At 37.3% G+C, this 20,201-nt stretch overlaps 2 protein-coding genes across 2 annotated transcripts; one reads left to right on the top strand and one right to left on the bottom strand.

The window, feature by feature from the left end:
• Nucleotides 1-1,828: 1,828 nt before the first annotated feature.
• Nucleotides 1,829-4,389, top strand: LOC107819011 (pectinesterase QRT1-like). Its single transcript, XM_016645088.2, has 5 exons — nucleotides 1,829-2,274; nucleotides 3,332-3,527; nucleotides 3,604-3,807; nucleotides 3,889-4,124; nucleotides 4,219-4,389. Exons 1-5 carry the CDS (start codon nucleotides 2,000-2,002, stop codon nucleotides 4,364-4,366), a joined length of 1,059 nt encoding a protein of 352 aa, XP_016500574.1. The 5' UTR covers nucleotides 1,829-1,999; the 3' UTR covers nucleotides 4,367-4,389.
• A 112-nt stretch (nucleotides 4,390-4,501) lies between these two features.
• LOC107819009 (uncharacterized) lies at nucleotides 4,502-9,766 on the bottom strand. The gene is made up of 6 exons (XM_016645087.2): nucleotides 8,675-9,766; nucleotides 8,060-8,124; nucleotides 7,865-7,987; nucleotides 5,915-6,652; nucleotides 5,534-5,750; nucleotides 4,502-5,437 (listed from the first exon to the last, which is right to left on the bottom strand). The coding sequence occupies exons 1-6, from the start codon at nucleotides 8,967-8,969 to the stop codon at nucleotides 4,854-4,856; spliced, it is 2,022 nt and encodes a 673-aa protein (XP_016500573.2). The 5' UTR covers nucleotides 8,970-9,766; the 3' UTR covers nucleotides 4,502-4,853.
• Nucleotides 9,767-20,201: the final 10,435 nt, after the last annotated feature.

The raw sequence follows: 20,201 nt of genomic DNA, 5'->3' as shown, positions 1-20,201 counted from the left end.
CTTTAAGCTAGACTGCAATCTCAAGTGACCGCAACTAGGTTTATAGTCTTTTTTTTTGGTTTCCATTCGGTATCCGGTACCCTCATTGGAGCCCGACTATATCCGAATTCGTGCCGCGTAGGGCCCCATTCGGGAGGAAGCGCTCCCTACCAAAGATTTTTTTCATACTCAGGGCTCGAACTCGAGACCTCTGGTTAAGGGAAGAACAGTCTCATCCACTCCACCACATCTTTTGGTGGTTGTAGTCATGTAACACAACAAATTAAAAGATCCATGCAGAAGAAAATCAAACTTATTTGCCTAAATTGCCGTACATCCAACCGTTTAAACTAAGATATGTAATATATGTGTAATCAATGTATAATAAGTATACAATTGTATGTGATAAATATATAATTTATGTATACCAGCTAGAAATAAATTTAGCCGGCTAAAATAAATAATTCATTGTACCGTTACAGAAATATCCATTTTATAAGAACGTACAAGTTGCATGAGCTTCTGAGTCCCTCTCAAAAGCAAAGAACTGAACACTAGAGTGGTTCACCTAAAAACACCAAATCCTAACACCATCACGTGATCTCATCTCAAATTTTTCTGATAAATAGCTCCAGGGTACCATTAATTGAAGCAGAGGAGCTATCAGTTAGCTAGCCACGGGTATACATGATCTTACGAAGAAAAGACAGGTTGGGGACAAACCTTGAATTAAACCAAAATTTCTTTATAATTATATGAACACTCGAGACAAATATAACAACAACGCTTTGATCTCAAATAGACTTGTCAGCTATATGAATCCTCATTGACCAATATCGTCATGAATTGATTAGTTTTATGCTAACTGTCATCTACCGACCCTCCTCCTCTATCCGGATTTGGACCCGATTATCTGAACGAGCGAGCTCTGGCGAAGTTATGAACAATCCAGACAAATACAAGGACAAATTGTCTTCCCTTATGTGCATTCCTAAAATGTTAGTACTTCAAAAAATGTTGAAGATTGACGTCTACACCTTCTATGTTTTAATTTAAAGATATATATATATATATATATATATATATATATATATATATATATATATATATATATATATTACAATCATTGATTGCTAATTCGAATTAAATGATAAGTAACAATCATTGTTGTAAAAAATTTTAACATTGTCACTGTATATAATTAAGATGCACTGTAATATCCACCAAGTTAGTTTTTTCCTTAATTGATTGATTTAACTTGTATGCACGGTCAATGTAAAAGAATTTATACATTTTTCCTTAGTTAATTGTTTCACTTATATATGGTGTAAAGTTATAAATTATCAATATATTTTAATATGGTGTAGTCGGTTACTCGCTTTATTTTTTAGGTTATCATAGATGATGGTTTAACAACATCAGTATATAAAAGTTACACTCTTAATTAATATGGAAATGGAATGTGAATAGACATACTTTTTCCGAAAAAGAATTTAGTTTCGGAACAAAGGCGCCAGTTATGAACAGAACATGTGATTCTAAAATCACGGCCTAATCAATCTGTAACACTACAGACTCTTTATTTCCAGGTATAGTTAAACCACTGGGAATAAAAAAACAATAAAAAGAGAATGTGCTTTTAGCTTTAGAAACATAACGGTTATATATATACACACAATCTGCAAAACACACCTCTTGATGAATCTTGGAATTTCATAACTACTCCTTAACAAAAACTACCCCATCACTCTTTACATCTCAGTAATTTTACTTAATCACCTTTCCTTATATCTTTCTTAAATTCTATTTCTATATATTAGTATGGTTCTTGGACTTTATGTAACATGCATATTATAACATGCATTCTTGGAAGAATTTTTGTACTATAAAAAGTTACGTTGTAGTACTATAAAACCAACCACGCTCTTATATTTATTGCCTTCACTTCTTCCTTGTCTGCCCACACCTCTTGTTTACCATCTTCATTTCTTTTTCTTACCAACAATTTCTGGCTATCGTGATGAATTTAAGTGATTTTAGCATTTGGGTTGCGATTTTCTTCTTGATTTGTGCTGATATAAGTCTGGCTCAATATTCTTATATTACGTGGGATGACATCAAACTGGATTTTAGTTCTTTGAGTTTGAAGGATGAACGATCACGTACTTCTCAAAGAGTCATAGTGGTTGATCAGAAAGGTAAAGGAGATTCAATTACTGTACAAGGTGCAGTTGACAAGGTGCCTTTTCATAATTCTCGAAGAGTTATAATTTACATTCATCCCGGAACTTACAGGTAATTATTTTTCCTACGTATTTTATCATATTTGCACCTTTTAAAAGAGCAGACTAGTGTACGAAGCATCTTTCATTTATGCAGGGTTCGGAAAGGGCCATACTCCAATGGGGTGTAGTGTATGCACCCTACCCTGATATGCAAGAATTAATAGCTAATTCCACAGCTCGAACCCGTGACCTATAGATCATACATGCATAACTTTACGTTGCTCAAGCAAGGCTCTCTTCAAATTTGCAACTTTTTCTTGTGATCAATTCCTTTGAGCTTTTGTTAGGATATTAATATTACCCTTAATTTTGTTGTTTTTACAAATCTTGAAAGTGTAAGTATTGATTCCTATATGCAGTTTTTGCAGTATTATTTTGACTGGTTTGAAGCCAAATTAAGCTTGAGTACGAGGGTAGTAGAGAAGGTTGACAGTTAATAGAATGGTAGTGGGTCATCCCCACCAACCCACTTAACAAAGCCACAAAAAAAGAACACACACACACAAAAAAAAAAAAAAAAAAAAAGAACAAACAATCGTATTTAATCTACAAGAACGTAGTACTCTATATTTCTGTCAGCCCATAACGCAATGGTAGTAGTATCCATTCTATTGAAATCTTGTTTTACGTGTGAATGGCGGAGGCATTCGGGTGTCATCAGAGGTTGAGCCAGGATTTAAAGTTTATAGGTTCTGAATTTGCAATGGAACCCATAGCTCATTAGTTAATGGGTTTGCGATTAAATATTTATACATATTTAATAAATTTTCTAATAAAAATACAATATCTAAGGAAAAAGCTATTGTGTTCGTTCGAACCCTTAGGTAAAACTCTCTCTCCGCCCCTGAGTGTCATTGGAACCACTTCGTAATATATTGAAAAATAATAATATTAACTGAACTATTTGAAATAAACATCATTTTAGACAAGAAGTACAATTTTGAGAACCATTACAACCCCAGAGAAACTCTCATACAAGTGGAGTTGAGATAATAAATTTACACCACTTTGCCAAGCTTGTGATGTCTGGTTAACGTTGGCTATCTAATTAATATTGTGACATGCAGAGAAAAGGTGCATATACCAGCGTCGAAGCCATTCATTTCATTAGTTGGTGATCAAAACCAAACGGCCAGAACCATTATTACTGGGCATGACAAAGCCTCTGACACGGACCAATTTGGGTCTAAGTTAGGCACTTCTAGAACTGCAACTGTTACAGTAGAATCAGATTACTTCTGCGCCACGGGTATCACCATCGAGGTACTAGCTACTTATACAATTGACCAGAGAATGAAATGACAATGTTTGACTTGACACGGTTACTTTACGATTTCAGAACACCATAGTTCCAGAGCCAGAAGGTGTTGGAATGCAGGCAGTAGCGCTGAGATTAACGGGTGATAGAGCAGTGTTGTATAGAGTAAGGATATTGGGATCACAGGACACACTTTTAGATGATGCTGGATCTCATTATTTTTACCAGTGTTATATTCAAGGATCTGTTGATTTCATTTGTGGCAATGCCAGATCACTTTATAAGGTACTACTATTCCCTACTAGATGTTACAAAGACTGGTTATTACTTAGACTGATAGGTCTTTTTTCTTTAATGTTTCAACAGAATTGTACACTTCATTCAGTAGCCAAAGGATATGGAGCAATAGCAGCTCAGCACAGAAACTCAGTATATCAGGATACTGGTTTCTCTTTTGTCAACTGTAAAATAAGTGGAAGTGGCAGAGTGTTTTTGGGCAGGGCTTGGGGAGAGTATTCAAGGGTTATATACTCCAAATGTGATATTGATGGTATTATAGATCCTAAAGGTTGGACCGACTGGAATCTACCTTCTAGGCGCCAGTAAGAACACTTTAATCTCCAAACACACCCTTAGATTCTAATCAGTTTGGAAAAGTTGAGCAGGCCTGAACTTTGTATTTATCTGTGTTTATAGGCATGCAGTATTTGGAGAATACGAGTGCAGGGGAAATGGAGCCAATAGAGCAGGTCGAGTGCCATGGTCCAAGTCTCTCAATGAATCTGAAGCAGAGCCCTTTTTGGATGTAAAGTTCATTGGTGGACAGCAATGGCTCAGACTCTGAATTTCACTACTAATTTTCTTTCTCCTGTCATGTCAAAATGTAAAACAGAACTAGACTGGCTTATGATATGAGCCTCCCACTTTCATAGGTGTGGATCAGAATCCATCACCCTCAATTTTGAAAAGGCCACTCAAATTGTCACAGTGCTTTTACCTTTAAACATTGCGCATTTTTCAAATGCAAGGTTCTTAATAAGTAAGCGACTATTACAGTGTGCAACACGCTTGCAGAATAATTCGACTTAATCGTGGCACTAAGATCCATGTTACAGAGATAGTTGAAGATCCTAGTCACTAGAGAGATTCTAATTACTAGAGCATCTCCAGGTTCTAACCGGGAAAAAGAAAAATAAGCATACCGCCTGTACAGCTAAGACACCCAATCCTAACACTACAAGCAAATCTCATTCGCTCTCCATCTCTATGTACAATTAAACAGCACCAGGTACACTTGAAACAAAGTGGTATACGTTTCGGTGATAATCCGCTCATGCCATATTCATGACTTCCGTTTCACATTTTCTCCCATCAATCTCAGGTTCTGATGATTTTTCCCCGTTGCTGTCCTCGTTAATTTCATTGTCAATGTCCATGTTGCAAGAATCATTATCATCGCTAAGGTGGCAATCTGTGTCATGCTTGTCATTGCTGCTGCTGCTGTTGTTATTACTATCATTCTCCTTTTCGTTATTTTCAGTTGAATGTTTTTCATCCTTGATCAAGTCCATATCTCTAGAGCCGTTATCAGTTAGTCTCTTTTCTGCAATATCATCTCCTTGCTTCTCATCATTGACACACACCGAATCTTTTGAATGGCCATCGATAGGTCTTGCTTCTGCAAAACCATGGCCGGCTTCTTCATCCACACTAGTTGCATGAATTTTATGATCCATGGGACTAGCGTGCTGGCACTCCGAAGTAATACTTGATAATACAGAAACCTTGGTTTCTTGGATGAAAGAGACCATTGAAAGAATATCATTATTTGTCTCAATATCTACCCATCGATCTCCCACCCAATCCCTTGAAATTCTTAGATTCTTTTTGTCAATATTCAAAAACATCCTCTCACCTGATATCAAAGAGGAGAAAAGCTGCATCAATAAGGTCTATACGCACAGTGAAACAGCTTTAGCAACAATATTGAAAAACAAAGAGCAAAACTCACCGGGAACATAAACTCGATAGGTTTCATTTTCTGATTTGACTGTGTCAACAATTATTCCTTCCCACCAACCATCACTCCACCAAGCATCAACAGGTGCTCCCACGTCAAAGGCAACATCTCTCAGGTCACAAGAACGGAAAGGCCTGATTGTTGGACGGCTTGAGTTTCTCATCCCAAGTTTATCAGGCCTCGCTAGTCTAAATGTGGGGATCCATTCCTATCAAGTCGATGAAAGTGTAAAATTAATGTTCGTTTTTTAAAATGTAACAAAATAAAATTTGTAGTTTCATCTTGGTCAAGAATGATATAATTAATATTTTTACTCCTAGTTAAAGTTTTTAACATGTAATGAAAGTGCTGTGAAAAGATGCCGGGTCATACCTCAAGGTTTCCGCATCCATCTTCATCCTTAATATCATCATACCTTATCTTCATCTGTCTCCGAGATACTTCCAAAACTGTGCATCTGAACCAGCACCCTCGGATTCCACTATCTTGGCTCAGACATTCAATCTTCTCATTAACCACAAAATTAGGAGTATACCAAAGCTCGCCTCCAACATGCTTATTAGAGTTAAATCTCCTACTTAAGAAACCATTCCTTAACTTCTTGTAGGACTCTTCATATGTTGTCATCTGATGCTCCTTATATTTCTTTCTTGGCCTTTTAGCTCCAATTTTCGTATCATCCTTAGCACTAAAATCCTCGTCTTCAAAGAAATCTGGACTGAAACATGAGAAAATTGATTGATCAAGGTAGCCGCGCATTTTACCTAATTCAAAAGGTTTTACTCTGTTTCCCTTAAATTGTCTGAAGCAGAAATGTACTCTTGTTAGCAAGTCATTGGGGAAAACAGCTACACACTTCTCATAATGTTCCCGAGTTAAGACAATTGCCGGACCATCTACACACTCTGCACTAATGACCTGGGCATAAGGAGTGATGAAAACCTCTCTAGGGTGAGGATTTCTTAAAGTGATAACCCCTCTGACTTCCCTATTAAAGTGGAACCATCTCACTTTGACTTTTTTCTGGCCCTTACGGTCCTCATACATGTCTTCAAGATATGCAAGGTAGTGATTTTCCTTTTCAGCCATGACAAAGACAAATGCGTGTACCTGGAACATGGAAAAGAAACAGACTAACAGCTGTAAACTAAGAAATATGCATGCAAAGGTAAAGGGCATACCATTACGGCATTACCAAATGGCATACACTTGAAAAAGGTTCATTTGGTATTTTACTTGTTTCAGGAGCTTAGATTGCAATCTATGTACAAGGCTCAAACCAAATATGCATGAGAAGGAATAGGAAGGTACAACAGACGAAGCAAAGCTTTGACTTATGGCAGTCAAGAGGACATTTTGAAGTGTAGAAGCACAAAATCAGTTACTATTTGATATTTCCACTTGTATCAGAACCTAAGTTGCTCGGACATGGGTGCGGGTGTCGACACGGGTGCGGATCTAGAGGTCGGATTCTTCGAAACGAAAATTCTGAGATTTGGGGATATGGATCCTAGCACGGATAAAGGTGCAGAGATCCGGCTAAAAATAATTCAAAAAAATAAAAAAATAAAAATATCTCTAAATTATGAGAAATTTTGTGGAACACTTACGTATAGCATGTAAAGTGTGGATTTCTTTTTTATTCTCAAGTTGTAAGTAAATAAAGGATTGATTTCCTAGATAAGGTATGTTATTTTCTTCAAATTTACCCTAGTTTTGATTCTGATTTTGGTAATCAAATTGTATCTCGTCTCGAATTTTTTCTTCCGCCGTGGTCAAAGACTCATAGTACCCAAAATTGTTTGACCAGATCCGGTACGGATTCCATACCCACACCCATACTAGTGTCGTGTCGACCCGGGTGCAGCACCTAATCTGTCGTGTCGGAGCAACTTAGATCAGAACTTAGAGCTAAATGACAATCTCCGTATAAGCGCTAGCCCTGCATCATCTCCATACATTTTGACGCTTTTGTGCAGTGTTCAGAATTTGTCAGCATTAAAATTAGAGGGAAAAAATAAATTTTATTGCCTCTTTGGGATAACAGCATAAAAGCTTGTTTCTGTCCCTTTCAAGTATGAAACTGCCAATGTTCTCAACAAGCTTAATACTTGGTCCATGAACAACAAAATTAACTTTGTTTGGAAGGCATATATACTCTTTGAATCTTTGATTTTATACTATATTTTATCATTCGTCTCAAGTCTTTCACTTGAATAAGTTTGGTCAGCTTCTAAGAAATTTCAGATGAAAAATCTAAAGCATTTCAAGTGGAAAACTCACTAAAAGTGATTCCTCTTATTGTCAGTCCAGGAAACTTACTGCAATAGTAATCCCATTCCGGCAAAATGTTGGGTAGTGTTTGAGCTGTTTACTGCATATCCATGGTTCACCTGACCAAACAATGTCGGAAGAATGTACTCTCAAGTTTCTTGTTATAGAACCCTGTCATAAAAGATCAGTCAAAAATCTCAAACAGCAACGAGAAGACGCGTTAGTGCTGCAAGAAAGGTGTACCTTGTTGCTTGCCATATCTGTTGGTTGGACACTGAATGCAGACATATGATCATCTTTTGGTGATTCTGCCATTACATGGAGCGTATGTTAAGCTTCTGTTTTCCCTTAACAATCCATATTCACAAGACAGCATTGTATGCAAATGTGTTTTTCTTTAAAAATTCAGTAACTTAAAAGTCATTAATATCAAATGAAAAGCATATGCAGCGGATACTCCATTAATATTCAGACTACATGGCAGAATGTGCTAAAGTGCATCCATCACAGAGAAGGAAAACATTATAGAAAATCATAGATATCCGAATACTTTACTGCATAAAAATAAATATCACAAAGAACTCCATTCGTCACATTCTTATGGAACTTATGCGATGAGATTGTTGTAGAAAAAGTCAAAACCAATGAAGCAATGAAACATTTCCCCATCTTCTTCTTGTGCTAAAGAAAACATTTTCTCAGTCCTAATTTCATGAATCTAAATTGATCTTACCTCTTAGGCAAACTATTTATGATAAGAAATCAATTAGACAAACTTGTACAATAGATCCACCACATAATGTATAGCTAGTTGGTATATGTCCTTCATTAATCTAAATAGAATTTGACAGTACTTACTCAAAAAATCACTTTGTAAGTGCTGTTTTGATAGCATAGAGGTGAGCCAATTAACAACTTCTCTCCTTGACCTCCATCTGAAGCCAGCACAGACAGAGTTCTCACCAGCATAAGCTTTCAAGAACTCGTCAGAGACGACATAGAACATGTGCCTAACACTTCTTTCAGTGCCCACAACAGCAAGAATGGACTCCCCTGAAATATCCTTCAAGAAATAGTGAACCACACGGTGTCCCCTCTCTTTCGAAACAAATTGCTCCTTCCACTCAACAAAGCAGTGATCATTGCTACCCATCTTTAGAATACAACCCAAGAAATCAGATCTTTGCAACTCTAAAGCACCATAACAAGCTCACAGAAACCCTAATTCGTAAAATCTTGAAACACTGTGCTCCGTGCCTAAACTAAACCCCCAAAATTGTCAAAAAGTAACCCAAAACCCCTCAATTGCTACCTCAAAAGGATGATCAGTTCAGAAAAAGGCACAATCCTGATAATCTACTACTATGCCTCAACCCCAGCATAAATTAGCTTGTGGGAACTCAAATAAAAACTGGATATGTAACAAAGCTCTGAACTAATACCCCACAACAAAGATCTGGGATGAATTAGACATAAAAATCAAAACTTTAAGGGTTTGGAGTCACAAAACCCCATATGACCTGAAGGGGTTTTTGCTGAAGAAAGAACAAAACAACCCAACAAGTGAAATAGGCATCAATTCTTAAAATAAAAGAGAGAAAAGTTAGAAAAAGAAGTTGGGTCCAAACTCCTTGGAGGGTCTCTAGGTGATTCTGGTCAAATGTTAGAGAGGAAAAGATTCTTGTTTAGTTTGGAACTGTACAAGGAATGTCCAATGAAGAGATGTACTGAGTGAAAAAGACAAGATTTTGGTACCTGGGAAATAGCAGACATGGCAAAAGAGAGAGTTGCACAGTTCACATACCATAGAGATGATGGTGAGAGGGAGGCAGAGGCAGGGCTGGTAGCTGGGAGAAAAGAAAGTAAAACCTTCTCACACATTAATGATCTTTTCCTTGGGGGAATTCTATTGTGCAACCGCTTACATTCTTGAACTGGATCGTGGGCCGTAAGATCTTTTTTGGAGTTTCAGATTCTGATTATAGGTGTCACTTCGACCCTTTTCTTTATTTTCTTTTAATACTTCGATCCTTCAGGATTCAAAATGTACACGTGTGCCCAACATAGTTTGATTTTCTGTTAAAAGGGCCTCCGTTGGACTTTTATACGCAGCTTTCTTTTTCTTTTCTGTATTTGCTAATACTCGTTTATCCATAAATAATTTTTTTGTTATTCAAAAATACATATTAGGGTTATTCAAAATCAAACTGTAACTGATAACGGATTATCAAAATTAGTTTATTGACTTATTGGTATCAAATTTTCGAATTAACGGTTGGTGAATAGAATGAATTTTTATAATTAATGATTTATAGTTTCGGAGGCGTATTACTCAATTTCCTTATAGAATAAACTGCTAACCCGTTAAAAATTATCATATTTATATTTCTATTGATGGAGTACAACGTACATGTCTCATGTGAGCCTGTTTTTAGGGCAATTTGACAAATGATAGAACTAAAAAAAACTCAAGATCAGCAGCTTGAGTCTTGAGCTTCCAAATGGCTCGCCTTGTGTTGGAGAATGGAGATGTTGTTTATTTCCTATTTTAATTCTCATTTTGCCGTAATGAGTTTGTAGCATTTAAAGAGCGGAGATGCTACTATATGATTGAAGAGCGAAAACAGTGGGAAGTAAGACAAAATCATAGGAGAAGATCAAATAGTACAATCTCAATCAGGGGTGTCAAAACAATTCTGAAAACCGATCGATCCTATCAAACCGAATCTAACTGAAGCGATTATTAGGTTTTTTAAAGTAAAATCATAGGTTTCAAAGTAAAATCGTAGGTTTCAATAATGCCAAAGCGAACCCAATATTTATTATATGTATAAAATATATTTATATGTTAAGTCTAAAATAGAAGGCATTTAATATTTACCTTGGGCCTTGGATTTTGGGTGGATTCTGATGAAAAGAAGTAACTACAAGATACCCAAACGCCAAACCTATCCTTAACTATTACTATTGAAACAAGAATATTATACATCTTTGAGCTTCTCTATTGACTGCTGCTATTGAAACAAAACAACTATAAACCCCCGCGTTCCACACACGAAGACGAAGGTATGTCTTCTACTCCTCTTCTTTTCCCAATTTGATATTGAAGCTATTTTCATAATTTTCTTCTCAGAATCATACATGAAAGTAAACTATTCTCTTAGTTTTCTTTATATATGATAGTAAACTACAATTTAGAGAAAGTACAATTAATAAATAAAGCCAAATTTGAGAAGGCAGATATCGTCTTGTTTCCAACAAATATTAATACATTGAATCATAGTGTCACGGCCCAAACTGGAGGGCCATGACTAGCACCCGGCCATATTTGCCGAGCGCAAATGTAAATTTTATCTAACATTTTTTATTATCTTTTAGGGCCGACGAGATCAATATAATGGGTAGACATGGATCATGGACAACTAACAACAAAAGATGATGACATGAACATACATAACATGGGATGACCAGACAATCAAGAAACTATATATAAGGTACGAGCTACCATGCTACCATGAAAGACTATACAACAAAAATCAGCCGACAAAGCGTACCAAACTATACATGAGTCGACACCTGTCTATAAGCCTCTAAAGGAACGTAAGTGCTGGAATATTGCCGGAACAGGGCCCCGACATACCCATAATGTCTATAACAAAAATGCATACCAAGACCACGGCAAGTCCGAAGAAGGGATCTCGCTAATCACCGCTGAATTGGACCGCCTACTGTGGTGGGGGAGCTGCGCCTGGCTGTCTATCAGGACCTGTAGCACGACATGCAGCGTCCACAAATAAAAGGACGTCAGTACGAATAAAGTACTGAGTATGTGAGGCAGGGAACCATAAGTACGAATAGTAATGTAAGCAAGGATAGAGAATATACAACCTGTAACATCTGGGTACCTCTGAGGGCTACTGACATGCAATGCATGATACATATATATATATGCATAAACTTTTAAAACATATGCCTCTGTAGGTATCATCATCATTATATCATACCCGGCCGTAATAGGCTCGGTAAAAACGTACCCGACCATCATAAGGCTCAGTAGAATCGTACCCAGCTAGGTGGATCTCGGTAAAACCCAATTGATCAGTGGTTGCACAATAGGTGTCGTACCCGACCGACTATAGCGCGGCTCGGTAGAGTAAAATAGATACATATATAATACTGCATGCTCAACTCATGGAATCACGTTTTAAACCTTTCGGAGTGACGTAAGGTCGGTATCCTATGTACACGTTATTAGGACTAACTCTTCACTATGAACCTTATAAGAATTAGGAAGTACCAACAACATTGATAATATAAGAATAAGAGAAGCAACATCAACATTAATCGTTCCATAAGAGGGGAAATAATGTAAGTACTGCTAGCTTCTAAGAGTAGAGTATCTTTGGAAGCTCGTTCATTACATTATGTATAATCGGAGTCGTGAAAAAGAAGGAAAGAGATAGCCTCACATACCTTGTATATACTGCCCAACCTCAAGCTATGCAAATGTCAAAACTCCTTAGTCTATAATAGGAGAAATGACACTATCGTTAACGTTTAAGCGTCATAACTATTATGTACCGACCACAACCTATTTTATGATGAAACGGACAGCACCTCCCCTATTTATATGACTTCCACAAGTGAAAACAATCACCAAACAGCCCAAACAACATCAATGTTAATCATATTGAACCTCCCAAAATAGTCCACCAACCGATAACATTACTACCAAGCCTTTCGATATATATTCCACAAGTTCTAGCTTCAATGACTTAGCTGTAACTTGGATAATCTTAAATACATATAGAGTAAGAGGTTCCTTACCTTTATACAGAAAGAACAACTCCAATTTGACCTTAATTTTCCATGAAATATCCCTCCAATGCTGCCATAACAACAAGAAAGCAAAACTAGCAATCAATTAGTGTTTTTCGGCAATAAAATCACTTTAGAAGGCTTGAAATCTCTTAGGGTTGATATTAAGAACTTGAGGGAGTATTTACAGAATATAAACCTTTTAAAACAACCTCCCACACGAGCTGGAACAACAAAAAAATGAGCAACAACAAGAAGAAAAAGAAACTTACTAGCGCCACGGGATTCCCGACACTTGATTTGTGTTGTTTGCCCTTTGTTTGGGTCTTGAATCTTGAGAGAACCTTGAGAGAGTGTTCCTAGGGTTCTAAGGTCTGAATATCGTGAAAAAAATGACTTAAAACGGGTTGGAGGCATCATATATATACCCAAATGTCTTAAACCGCCTAAGTGGGCCCCATAGAGAGGTGCTTGGCGCAGTCTCACGAAAATGCGAATATCTCTCTACTTCGAGATCGTAATGATGAACGGTTTAGTGCGTTGAAAACTAGACTCGTAGATCTTTAATTTTGTTGGTAGATTACCCCATAATTCTAAGTAAATTGGGATAAAAGCTTAGTAACATTTGACCTAATGTTTAAGTAAAATTATGAACCTAAGTTGTGACAACTTTTGTCGACTTTTGTCTCGTAACTCGTTTGACTTCAAGACTTATAATACGGATATTATATGATTCAAATACCTTAAAATACTACCTCTTTAGTGTATTAAGTACCTCTAGGTTTATCCGAAAATACGGGTGATAACATCCTTGATTCGTTTAACTTTTAATACTTGTTAACCACCCTTATACACCTTTGTATCATTTAAGACCAATAGGATTAACTTCTTATCATCTTAAAGATAATCTCTTCATGGATTTACGTTGACTACCTTATGGCATGAGCTAACATACGTGAATATGGGTTGTAACAAAAATAATCATGGAAGGTTTGCAAATGTTCATAATGAGTTCTCCTTGGATTTTGACTTGAGAAATACCTAGATGTTGTAACAACCCAACAATTGTTTTGAGAGCTAGATCCCTATTCCCCTATTAACTGCTTCCCCCATATTTTTTCTACTATTGTGACTTGGCGGGAGGTTTCGTTTTGGTTTTTGGAGTATTTTGGGACACTTAGTCCCTAAACGAAGGCTTAAGTCTTAAAATTTGAATCGTGGTCGGAAGCGTGTGAAGACGACTCTGGAATGGAGTTTTATCAATTTCATTAGCTTAGTTGGGTGATTTTGGGCTTAGGGGCGTGCCGTATTGTGTTTTGGAGGTCCGTAGCTCATTTAGGCTTGAAATGGCGAAAGTCGAATTTTTGGAGATTTGGATCGGTAGTGGAAATTTTGATATCGGGGTCGAATTCTAATTCCGGAAGTTGGAGTAGGTCCGCAGTGTTGATTAAAACTTTTGTGCAAAATTTGGGATCAATCAGACGTGGTTTGATAGGCTTTGGCATCGGTTGTAGAATTTTGAAGTTTTAAGTTCTTTAAGTTTGAATTAGAGTGCAATTCGTGATTTTAGCGTTGTTTGATGTCATTTGAAGGCTCGAATAAGTTCGTATGGTATTTTAGGATTGGTTGTCATGTTTGGTTGAGGTCTCGGGGGCCTCGGGTAAGTTTCAGATGCTTAACGGATCATTTTGGGATTTTGGGAGTTGGCAGATTTTCTAGTGTTTTGTTGCAGACCATTCCTTCATCGCGCGTTCGCGAAGAGGACTTTGTGTCAGGTGAGATTTTGTGCTTCGCGTTCGCGAAGGAGGTCCTGTGTTCGCGAAGCACTAGGAAGGTTAGCCTAGACATTCACGATGTAGATCCTGCATTCACGTAGAAGGAATGGCCAGCTGGCCCCCCAGGCCCTTATGCCTACACGTTCGCGATGTTGGTCCCGCGTTCGCAAAGGGGTGAGATGAGTATTCTTCGTGTGTGTGACAGGGTCATCACGTTCGCGATGAATAATTTCTAGGCCAAGGTGAGTTGTGCTTCACGAATGCGAGGGGCTTTCCGCGTTCGCGAAGAAGGAATCACTGGGCAGTACTTGAATATTTCAAAAACGAGGGCTGACCACTTTTATCAAAACTTGAGTTTGGGGGCTCGGATTTGGACAAGATTTTGAGGGATTTTTAGAGATATCAATTGGGTAATGATTCTTAATTTGATTTTGGTTATATCCCACTAATCTATTATTAATTTTATCATTTAATTTTGGATTTGAGGTGAAAATTGAAAATTTTTGAGAAGAGTTCTTAGACCGAATTTTGGGGCTTTGATCAAAATTTTAGTATCGGATTTGAGCAAATTTGATATGGTTAGACTCGTGATTGAATGGGTATTTGTATTTGTGACTTTTACTCGATTTCGAGACGTGAGCCCGGGGAGGCTTTTTGGGCGATTTTCCAATTTCTTCCCTTAGCTTTGATTTTAATAGCTAGATTAGTTTTTTGTAGTTGTATTTATGTTATGTAATTGGTTTTGGCTAGATTTGGGCCATTCGGAGTCAGATATTCATGGAAAGAGCATTGTGACGGATTGAATTGAGTTTGGTTCGAGGTAAGTGGCTTGCCTAACCTTGTATGGGGGAACTACCCTTAGGATTTGGTACTGTTTTGATATGTGAGCGTCGTGTACGTGAGGTGAAGAGTAAGTACACGGGCTATTTATTGTAAAACTCCATTTTTTCACTAAATCATAAATTTGTTGCTCCTTATTTGAACTACACTAGCATATGTAACTATCATGTTTAGTTTACAATAGCATGCCTACGTGTTTTAACTGCCTATTTGAACTCTATGCAACATGTTTAGTGAACATTTCCTGCTTTCCTTGACTTGCACTTAGTCTAAACTATAGGTTTTCTTGCTATAACTATTATTTCTATTGGTTGAGCTGCGTATTTCCTTTGAAACTACGGAACGCTATTCAGGGAGATCCCCCTGTACTGCATATTTACTTTGGGACTACGGAACGGTATTTTAGAAAATCCCCTTGTTCTGCATATATAATTTGGAACTACGGAATGGTATTCCAAGAGATCCCCTTGCACATTTACATTTAGTACAACATAACGGTATCTCGGGAGATCCCCTGTTGTTATCTCTATGTTCTAAGCTGTTGTCTTTCATTAATTCTATTCCTGTTAGATTTTCGTATTTATTTTACTGTGATATTTCATTCTGTCTTATTTCATTATATTTATACAAGTAGGGCCCTGACCTGATCTCGTCACTACTCGACCGATGTTAGGCTTGGCACTTACTGGGTACCATTTTGGTGTACTCATGTCCTTCTCTGCACATATTTTTCGGGTGCAGATCCAGGTACCACTTATCAGCCGCATTAATAGTGAGGCGAGCCAACTATAAAGACTTCAAGGTATATCTGTCACGTCCTCGAACCTCGGAGTCCCTATCTACTCTTCCCCATGTCAAACGCTTCTTGTATTTTCTTCTTTTATTAGACTCTGGGGTATGAGAGTACTGTTTCTTTCTTTAGCTTGTGACTTAATGACATTCCGGATTTTGGGAGAGTTCATGCACCTATCGAAAGTGATTATTGTATTTGTTGAGCGGTATCTCATTTTCTTGTTTAAATTTACCTGTTAGTTGATAGATTTTATGTTTTCGTTTCATTTTTCGCAAATGATAGACTTACCTAGTCGTAGAGACTAGGTGCCGTCACGATAGTTTACGGAGGGAGAATTTGGGTCGTGACAAATGTGATATCACACAATTCATAAACATTAAGTTTAACAATCATATTTTCAGTATTCATTTAATACATTCTTCATAATCAAATAATTCTTTTAAATTATTCTTATTTCAACTATTTATCGAGAATTACTAAATATCTTTGTCTTTATTTAATCACTAATGATTCTCATTTTTATTTGTTTTAACAAGTTATATCCATGGATCAATCAAATGCTATGGGCAAGAGTTAAAGTTTTCAAATTAATGACCATGATCAGGGCAGAACAGAGGATATTAGAAATAAACCCAAAGACATGTATACCTCCTCGGCCACCTCAAAAACAAAAAAGAACCAATCAAAAAGCTCCTCAAAAGAAAAATAGTGATCAAGGGTTAGTGCTGGTATCATTTTACTAAAATTGAAGAAAATGAACCAGTTAAAGCTACACGTAATTATTATAAAAAAGAACTTGCTGCTTCAGGGAGAAATGACACTTCAAATATGTGAAGCCATATGGATCTGTGTAAATTATATCCTTATAAAAGAGATGTCACGACCCAATTCCCGAACCTGGTCATGATGGCGCCTCTCATGAAGGCAAGGCCAGCCATTCAACCCAATTTATCCTTTTAAGATAACTAATTAACACAATTATAGTATAAACATGGTTTAATAATATCCAATAGCGGAAAATATAGATAAAATACAGAAATCTAACCCAACTCAGCCCTAACTGGGGTGTCACAAGTCATGAGCTACTATAGAGTTTACTAAAATTCTACAAAGTACGGAATTAGGAACGACATTTGAAGATATCATAAATACAGAAGATAAGGGAGAAAACGGGTCTGCAAACGCCATGCAGCTACCTCGATAACTCCGATGAAAACTGAACAACAGAAAACTCACTCTATGCCTCAGGAATACCTGTACCTGCACACATGGTGCAGGGAGTAATGTGAGTACTCCGACCCAGTGAGTAATAAATATAAATAATAACTGAAGGTAAGAAAACACGTTAAGGCACACAACACTCTATACAAAAGCAGTGAAATCATTTAAAATAACAATTCAGTGAAACATCATGTGAAATTTCTTTTAAACCAGTAAAAAAAAGATAATTTGGCAGTACAATGACGAGTAGAAATCTGCATCAGGCTCAATATCAAAACAACAAGTAGAAATCTGCCCCTCGGGCTCAGTATCAAAATAATAAGTAGAAATCTACCCCTCGGGCTCAGTATCTCAGAACAGTATCAGCCCCTCGAGCTCAGTATCTCAGAACAGTATCAGCCCCTCAGGCTCAAAACAGTATGAAGCAACCAGTCAATGAAATAAGAGCACATAATTATTATGGAGGATAATGCAGATGAGGAATAAATGCATGAGTGCAATGCAATGCATATGACGGTACCCTCTGGTACCCACTACGGCGTGCAACCCGAGCCATCCATATTTATTTATCATCGACGGCGCTCACTGGGGGTGTGTACAGACTCCGGAGGGGCTCCTACAGCCCAAGCGCAATAACAAGCCATCTCGTGGCATCAATCAAGTCCTGGTCAGTCATTGTTACCTGACCAATTTATATCACACAGTGCCATTGTTACCACTGTTTCAAGTCACATCATACAGTGTCATTGTTACCACTGTTTCAAATCACTGCTGCGGCGCGCAGCCCGATCCATGCTCAGTCCAGAAATCATAATAAGCCTCTTGGGCATTTGTAAAACAGTAGTTCTCAGCCCGAAATATCATTTAAGTTATCAAATCTTAGAAAGATGGATGAGTTTGCAGAACAGTATTTAAAACATTAGATTGAAATCAAATGATATGCATGTATGCAAAAATAGTGATGTCAATCTCTGAAGGATTCAAATAATTGGCAAGAAGCCCAAATGTAACAATTAAATCCAAGTAAGGATGATTTTCAATTTAGTTCAAGTAGAAAACACGGTAAAAACATCTCTCGGGACGGACTAAGTGACAATTCCCAATGGTGCTCTACCCCACGCCTGTTATCCGGCGTGCCAGTCACCTCAATATAGCGTTACGATGTGAAATTCCGGGGTTTCAAACTCTCAGGACATCATTTACATCAATTACTCACCTCAAACCGGATACTTCTTTAGCTCGTGACACCTTTGCCCCTCGAATTGGCCTCCACGTGCGTCGAATCTGCCCAAAATCACAACGAATATATCGCATTATGCTAAAGGGACAATACCCAATCGAAAGCAATCAAAAAATATCAAAATTCACGAATTTGACAAAACCCAAGCCCCGGGCCCACGTCTCAAAACTCAGAAATTTTTATACAAAAATGTTCTTCGTCCTCTCACGAGTCCGTACATATAAAGAACACAAAAATCGGAGCTCGTTTGACCCTTCAAATCGACCCTAGAAAATCTCAAAAACACAAGCTCTAAAACCCCACTTTTCTACTGATTTTCATGTTCTAATTCACATATAATCTTGTATATAACTTGGAAATAAGTAGAAACAACTCACCTTTGATGCTTGATAAAATCCCCCTTGAAATTCTCTCCAAAATCATCCAAGCCAAATGAAATAAATGAAAGAAATAAGCCAAATCTGTGTTTAAAGAATCTGCCCGTGCTTCGTCGAGTTGTACCTTGCACTTGTGCTATACAAGTTGTACATCCTATTAAAATTTTTCCTTGTCGGACACCTTCTGTTTAAACACACATAACGTTTTGTATAAATATCCAAATTACAAACGGTTTAAAGTTTTAGAAACTAGACTCGAAGATCTTTAATTTGATAGGTTGTACACCATATAACTCTTTATATATCCCGAGATATGAGCTTCTAAAGTCGGCTCCATGAAATTAGAAAATTCTGGAGAAACTGCTCCACCAGTCATCTTCAATCGATCATAACTTTCTCTACAGATGTCCAAATTCCGATTTCCTTAGCTTTCTGAAAACTAGACATGAAGGACTACAACTTTCTTTTTGAATCATCTCAAAATTCCTTGTAGATCAAAATATATAGGCCTCCGAAGTACGCTCCACGACTGCACATTTGCTGTCCAAAGACAGCTTAGCAACAGAAATTGCAGCAGCTTTTTCTTTTCTTTTTGGGTTCGAATTCCATTCCGTTAACCTTCCGAAATCCACCCAAGACCCTCGGGATCTAAACCAATTATATCAACATGTCCCACAATATCATTCAAACTTGTCCTAACCTTTGGAACACCCAAAATAACATCAAAACATCAAATCATCATCGGATTCAAGCCTATGAATCTCAAGAACTTCCAAATTCCATTTTTGATCAAAAACCCAACCAAACCACGTCCGAATGACCTCAAATTTTGCAGACAAGTCCAAAATGACATAACGAAGCTACAACAACTCTCGGAATTTCATTCCGACCCTCGGATAAAAATCTCACCTATCAACCGGAATTCTCCAAAATACTAACTTTGCCAATTCAAGCATCATTCTACACCGGTCATCACAAAAATATTCCGGACACACTCCTAAGTCCCAAATCACCTAATGAAGCTATCCGAACCATAAAATTCGCATTTCGAGCCCTCTAACACATAAGTCAATATCTTGTTGACTTTTCCAACTTAAGCTTCCTTAAAAGAGACTAAGTGTCTCAAACCTTACCAAAACTAGTCCGAATGACTTCAAATTTTGGACATAGGTCACATTCGACATTACGGACTTGCACCAACTTTTGGAATCGCATTCCGACCCCGATATCAAAATTTTCACTTCCGGTCGAATTTTCTCAAAAACCTTCAAATTTCTATATTTAGTCAAATGACTTCAAAATGACTTCCGGACATCCGAAT

The sequence above is a fragment of the Nicotiana tabacum genome, chromosome 10 (assembly GCF_000715075.1).
Source record: "Nicotiana tabacum cultivar K326 chromosome 10, ASM71507v2, whole genome shotgun sequence".
Taxonomy (NCBI): Eukaryota; Viridiplantae; Streptophyta; class Magnoliopsida; order Solanales; family Solanaceae; genus Nicotiana; species Nicotiana tabacum.
Note: the sequence above shows the minus strand (reverse complement) of the source record. Positions and strands in the feature narration are given on the sequence as shown.